Genomic DNA, 7,485 nt, shown 5'->3' on the forward strand with positions numbered 1-7,485 from the left:
GTGTCTAAGTTATTCCACTGATCTCTGACTCTGTTTCTCAGCCGGTACCAAATAGTTTCAAGGATTGCTGCTTTACAAAATAAAATCTATGAGCCAAAGACATAGCAACTTAATTTGTCTCTGTATTCTGGATAGAAGGAATCCAAAAAAGTATAATCTCCATCTACCAAAATCCAGAACCTTGTTCTCACTGACCTCAACCTCATTTAGTACTTCTACCCCATCTCTGACCAGCAGACCTAAGGACATAACACAGACTTACATCAAAACCCACCCCTGCACCCCAGGAGCCCTTCCTTATAGTTTACTTTACCATGCTGTTCAAACATATATCTTTTTCTTTGAACTGTCTTCTCCCATTTGGTCTAAGAAAATCAATACATTGACAATCCTTTATCAAATACCTGCTATGTCCCAGAATATTCCTTGGTGCTGGTGATGTAAACACAAAGGTGAAGACCACCTGATGTTAAAGAGCTTTTATGGCATGTCTTTGTTTTCCCTTGCAGATATGACTACTCACTGTTTCAAAGGCAGCACCCCATTTTGATCATTGGTCATGGATCTGCAAGGTGTGCTGTTAGAATCTGAGGTGTTTTCTGCGAGAGAGGAAGACTTTTCTCCGTATAAAAGTGACCATCTCTAAAAGCAGTGAAAGAGAGTTCTCATTACTGTAATGTTCTATTCAGCACATACTATCGCTTTCATGTACCTACTGGAAGCATGCAGAGAAAGGAATGCAAAACTCTCTCTGTGTCTCTCTCTCTCCCTAAGATTTTTGGTGCCTCTCCTATTTTACTTTAAACGGTTATGTTGTAGTATGGTTAAGTTTACAAGCATGTTACAAGATCCCTGAGGGCATGTACTACCTAATATTCTTCTTAGTATACATTAGTAACCACTTAGTACAGTGTTTATTAAATACTATAAAGTTAAATACCATACAACTCTTCGGGAAGTGATAACTATAACTGACTGATGATGCATACTACAAATTTAATTGTTACAAATGAGCATGTCTGATGGGATTTCTGATCAAGTGTCATTAATGTAAATTTCCTTCTGTCTGAGAAGAGACCTTAGGAATTATTGAGGTATTTCTCATATGTACAGCTCATCACCAAAGTCTTAGAGTTTTGTGTATGAAGATTATTGGTTTTGATGCAAATAGAAATAAGTACTTGATTTTGAAACAGCCACCAAAGAACATCTTCACAAAGACGAGTATCTGCATTTTACCTCCTAAATCATCTTAGAGGTGAGTATGCAGGGATTTTATTTTTTCTATTACTTTCGTCTCTCCTCTCTTCTCTTCTTCTCAGTCCTCTCTCTCTCTCTCTCTCTCTCTCTCTCTCTCTCTCTCTCTCTCTCTCCCCCCCCCTTATTTCCATCGGCCTTTTTAAAGAAAATGAAACCAATGCAAACTTTTTTTTCTCCTAGTAAATTTAATGTTTGTCTATATGATGTCAACAGATACTAAGGAAAAACCCTTAGGATGGTCAATTCAGTCACTGAAGTATTTTTACTGTATAGGTCAAAAATGAGGAGGGAGTAATGTTTATTTTTTGCTTTTCCATCAAATCTTTGTGTATTGAGTTTTAATACACAGAGGAAATTACATGGATCACAGGAAGAACGATTTCATGACTTCCAATAATTTCTTCATCATTAATAATTTTTCTTAGAATATTAAGTGGTAAGTTCTAAAAGCTATAGTTACCAAAGACTTCTATTTTTCTCTTAAGATAAATTATTCTGGTCACGACCCTTGAAACCTAAGAGAGAAATGTGAAATTCTCTCATGTCATACAATCATGGAATATGAACAGGGGAACTTGCCACTCTGTCTAACAGAATATATACATTATTTCCTACTTCCCCAGAAATACCAATCTGGAAGTTCTTTAAGAAAGGACTTTTGCCAATATTTTATTGGCAACCCCTTCAAAAACTCAGTGGTTATGTCTCCAATACAAATAATGAAGAATAAATTGTTCAGACACTGAAAGTTGAATATAAACATATAATTCCGTTCCTGAAGCAGAATTATCTTTTTTTCCTATTTATTGAATTTTTCTCCGGAATGAATCATTTTGGCACTGAAATTCATCTTACTTAGGCAAGCACCAAAAGAACATATCATTACCAGGTTCAATTTTCAGTCATTTTTGAGGAGCCTTCCTTGATCACTCAAAAAAGAAAGATAAAATAGTTTATCTCATTTGATCTTTCCCACTTTATAATCAAGAAAATAAGACTCAAATAATTCAGTGACTTGCTCATGTTCACACAGACAGTGAATACTGAAGGTAGCATTTAAAACCACATCACTCCGACTAATAGAGCTTCCTTCATTCTTGACATCCTAGTTTGTGTCAAGTAATAAATACATGATCCTAACCCATAATCTGAGTATTTTTGACTGTTATATTTCATTTATTTTCTCTGTTTTTCCATTCCCGTGTTTGTACCTCTCTGCATTTCTGTTCCCTTCTGTTCTTTTCTCTTCTATTAAATTCTCTTCTCTTCCCTTATCTCTTCCTCTCCTTTCATCTCCTTCCTTTCTTTTTCTCACTTCAGGAAGGAGTGTCTCTCTCTTTCTATCAAAAACGTATCAGTTTTCTCTTCAAGTGTAGGTTTTTATTTTCTCATCACACTTAGCTCTAATCTAAATCATTTGAACTGCTCTTTTAGATATATTTCCTTTCATTTTATTTCCAAGCAATACAGAGATTAAGTATATGTACTTCACAAAAACTTTCTTAGAGTAAAAATTATCAGACATATTTCAGGCCAAATAGTATTTAGACAACATAGTTTGTAGTCCATAAACACATTCCTCAGAAGCACCACAGAACTCTTGACCTGTTGTGCATGTTCTCTATGCTTCTGCAGGGGTACGGTGTCCCAGTTCTATAGTCAGGAAGATGTGATTTCAAGTTCAGCTTCAGACACTTTTTACTAGCTGGGCAAGACACTAAAAGTTTGTCTTCTCTGTGTATATAATGGGAATAATAACAGTACTTATCTCACAGGGTTTGTCTGAGGCTCAAGTGTGATAATATTGTAAAGCACTTAGTGCATTTCCTGGCACATAGTGAATGTTTGAAAAACACTTGTTCTCCCTTCTCCTTTGTATTATATAATTGGGTCTAGTTTGGGATTTCACAAATATGTGAATTCTGAAAAGGGTTAAGGGAACAGTACTGATTAATGGGAGGGAATTTATAGCTTATGGAGACAGGATTCAAGTCAGGGGCTAACAAGATGGCATTAAAGGCAGTTTTAGCAAGGTTTCCCAAACTGGCAGTAAAGCCTCTGGCAGAAGGAAAGACATTAATTTACTCTTTCAGGAACAAGTTTTTAGGCACTGGAGGCAAGACAATACCAGTTCCCCATGGGGCAGGATCATGTACATTAAGGCCAATCCTCAACAGCCAGACCTATGCAGGTCACTGTATGGGGTTGACCAACCTTATTCCCTTAGTGCCCTTGAATCATAGGAATAATGAACAACTTGCTTAGGATGATAACATAATGAATGATGATTAGTGATAATAACAACAACTAGCATTTCTGTAGCCCTTCAACGTTTACTAACAAAGGTCTTTAGAAACAACAGCCCTTGATAACAACAATCCTAGGAAGTAGATGCTATTATTATTCTCATTTTATAGATAAGGAAACTGAGGCAAAAGTTATGAGTCCCACAGTTAAGTGTTTGAGGCTGGACTTGAGCTCAGGTCTTCTTGACTACAGGCCTAGCTTTCTGTCTACCATACCACTATCTCTTCCTTGGAACACTTGACACCCAGGCCCATGGTCATCTTCAATGACCATGAAAATCTTAGCATGTTATGATGACTGAATCTAGTCTGTTTCTGAACAATCATTATCTGAAGGAACTCATCCTTTATAGAGTGTCCCAGGAAGAAGTCAATGATCCCAGGCTCCAGGATGTAGAAGGAGAAAAGACAGATCTTCATCACAGACTTGATGGTCATGACCTTGATTAGGCAACCATGCTAGGTGACAGGAATCCATTCCCTGTCTTTGTCCTTTTCACTTCTGACTCCATTGTCTGACTTCAGCCATTGGCTCATGCAAGTCAAGACCCAGGCCCTGCTGTTAAAACCACTGAGGAAACATCCTGTCTCCTACTTCAGGGCTCCAAGGATATCTCCTTTGGTGCTCACTAGAAATAACAATGCAAATAATAATTTCTGTCTTACAAAAAGGAGAGTACAAGATGACTGTTGATAAAACTGAAAATGCTTCATTAAGGATTTCTTATTTTTTATGAATGATGATAGTGATGACACTGTACTGATAAAGGCAAAATATATTAAATTTAGGTTCTCTTTCAGACTGATTTGGAATAATTGAGAGTGCATATTTTCACATGACTACTTAAAATAAATGTCATTGCCTTCTGAGGTCAGAAAACAGAATTATACAAAAACAGGAGAGAACTTAAAATTTATGATGATGATAATTCTACCCCTATTTTAAATAATTTTAATAAAAATTTGCATGTCTCTGTATTTCATACTTAAAACATGGCACAAGTTGTCAAGTAGTTTTGAAAACCCCTATAAAGATCATTAGCTGATCTTTTAAAATCAGAATTTGTCCACATACCTTGACAAAAATTTGACCTTGGAAGTGTGGTAATCCAAGGTTTCAAAGAGGAGCTTAATATGGCTTCAGTGGCCCAAGAGTAGCAGAGTAGTAACTTGATTCATATGGAAATATTTGTTGAATTGGGTTAAAATTATATAGAAACAGCACATGATTCATTTAAGTTTATTTCATTGCTTGTCTTCTATATATTGGGGAAACAAGGATGCTTACTTCAATGTATAAAATAACTGCATTTAATTAAATTTTTCTAGTTTTCACAGTTAACCAGGTTTCAGAATGCTTGTTAGTCCTAAAATATATAGAAAGTGAAAAATCAGATCTTTAAATATGTTACTTAATAAGGAACCAGAGGAAAATATTGTATTTCCATTAAAAGAAGCCTACCATTTATGGCTTTGTGACTATCTGCCTTTACCTTCTTTTAATCCAACTTTTAGGTCATGTGAAGACATAATGGAAAAAAATGAGACACTAGTAAAGGAATTTCTACTCTTGGGATTTACAAACCATCCTGAGTTTCAGGTTCTCCTCTTCATGGTGTTCTTATGCATTCATATCATAACCATCATGGGGAATATGGGACTGATTGCACTTATCTGGATGAACTCTCACCTTCACACCCCCATGTACTTCTTCCTTGGCAATTTAGCTTTAGCTGATGCTTGTATTTCAACCATCTTAAGTCCCAGGATGTTGGCGAACATTATAACTCACAACGAAATGATATCCTTATCTGAATGCATGATACAATTTGATTTTTTTGGATTCAATGTAACCACAGAATGTCTAATTCTAGCTGCAAGGGCATATGACAGATATGTAGCTATTTGTAAGCCCTTGCTTTATCCAGTGGTGATGACTAACAGGTTATGCAGTGAGCTAACAATCTTTTCATATGTAATTGGCTTTCTTCATTCTACCTTGCACGTAGGGTTGTTACTTAGATTATGTTTCTGCCACTCCAACAATATCTATCACTTTTATTGTGATATCATGCCTTTATATAAAATTTCCTGTACTGATCCTTCTGTTAATATTTTAATGGTTTTTATCTTTGCTGGGTCCATTCAGGTCTTTACAGTTTTGTCTATCTTAATCTCTTATACTTGTATTCTCTTTGCCATTCTGAAAAAGAAATCTCAAAAAGGAAGAAGCAAAGCCTTCTCCACTTGTGGGGCTCACCTGTTCTCTGTGTCCTTATTGTTTGGATCTCTTGCCTTCATGTATGTGGTTCCAGCATCATTGCAAGTAGGTAATCAAGATATGATGAATTCCTTGTTCTATAGTATTATCATTCCTATGCTAAATCTTTTTATCTACAGCCTGAGAAACAAGGAAGTCATTGGAGCCCTGAGAACTATATTAAAACAAATAGTACTTCCTAAGTGAAACTCTTACACAGATCTTTTATCACATTTTATTAAAGAAATCACTCAATGATGAAGTGATACTTTGAATTTATATTTACTAATGTGAAAATGAGTTTCTTCTTATCTCCGTCATGTCTCATAAAATAATTTGTATTGCTATCTCCTAAGATTTTAACGATCGTAGTGCACTATACACATATGTAGCAATTAATTAAAATCTTAAATACAGTTTTCCAGATTAACTGAAAAAGATAATACTGAGTTACTTATGCTATAATTTAAAAACTGTAGCTATCTTGAATAGTGTTTGAAAAATAACTTATGTTGGAAAGAGTTATGCTTGTTTTGACAAGATTGGAGCAGGACAACCTACTTGACTCACATCAACTTGGATTCTAATGGGTTCAACATGGTGGGAATTTGTTTGCCAGAGACACTCTGTCGGATATGAAGTTGTCCTCTGTATCATTTTGCTGGAGATTCATGAGCTCACCCCTCATGGGGAATCAGGTTAAACAATTTAAAGAAAATAATAATGACAAAAACTTACTTTTGTGTTGTCCTTTAAAATTTAATAAATCATCTTTATATAATACATTCGTTTCCCTTGTATTTACATATGTCAAAGCAAGTAAACTGAGGCAATCTACATTTTATCTAAAGTTCAGGTGCATCAGAAATAATATTTCTTAAGTAGACAATTAGAATTAGAAAAATATTCTATCCACTGTTTGGAGGATAGTTTCGTGATTTAAAGGTGTCCCAGTTTGACACAAGAAGTCTGGGTCTTAGATACTGTTGTGGAAATTTTCATGAAAAGTTCTGGAAAACCTTAGATATTCTTCAAGTTGTATATTTTTGCATTAAAATTAGAATTTGGGAATATTGGCTGTTAGGTGGAAAAGTAACAAAAGTTATATTTTGTGATATTACATCCTAAGAATCAATATCATGCAGCTTCAAGGACTTCTAGGATAAGAGAAACATACTGAAAATCACACAAATTCAAAAAATTGTCTTTGGAGAATAAACTAAATTTTGCATTCTACTGCAGATAAATTGTCAGTGTTTTTCCTCTTATCTTAAAATGTATTGTACATATGTCTTCAAGCCATTTTGGTATTAATACCAAAGTAGGAGCTTATTTTCATTCATTACCTGGTTTATTCATAATTTTAAAAATGAACTAAGACACTAGAAAAGCATTTCCATATGCCCAGTAGAAAAGGATTGTATATACAACCACGAGGAGCCATTTATTTTAACAAGTATATAATAGATCCCAAAGGTTTCTTTCAAAAGTATCATGTTCATCTATGTTTCCTTCTGTCCTCTTTTCTGCGTTTAAAACCATCTTTGATGAGGTTTTTTGTAACACTCCCCCTCTTTTCTGATGAAAAAAAGGTTATCTAATTTCAAACTGGCAGTCATACAAATAACCCCATATTGTTGCTTTGTCCAAAAGGTATCT

At 34.9% G+C, this 7,485-nt stretch overlaps 1 protein-coding gene across 1 annotated transcript; it reads left to right on the plus strand.

The window, feature by feature from the left end:
* Positions 1-5,088: 5,088 nt before the first annotated feature.
* On the plus strand, positions 5,089-6,073 carry LOC140510242 (olfactory receptor 5AC1-like). Its single transcript, XM_072618692.1, has one exon. It carries the CDS (start codon positions 5,098-5,100, stop codon positions 6,031-6,033), a length of 936 nt encoding a protein of 311 aa, XP_072474793.1. The 5' UTR covers positions 5,089-5,097; the 3' UTR covers positions 6,034-6,073.
* Positions 6,074-7,485: the final 1,412 nt, after the last annotated feature.

This window comes from Notamacropus eugenii, chromosome 6, assembly GCF_028372415.1.
Source record: "Notamacropus eugenii isolate mMacEug1 chromosome 6, mMacEug1.pri_v2, whole genome shotgun sequence".
Classification (NCBI taxonomy): Eukaryota; Metazoa; Chordata; class Mammalia; order Diprotodontia; family Macropodidae; genus Notamacropus; species Notamacropus eugenii.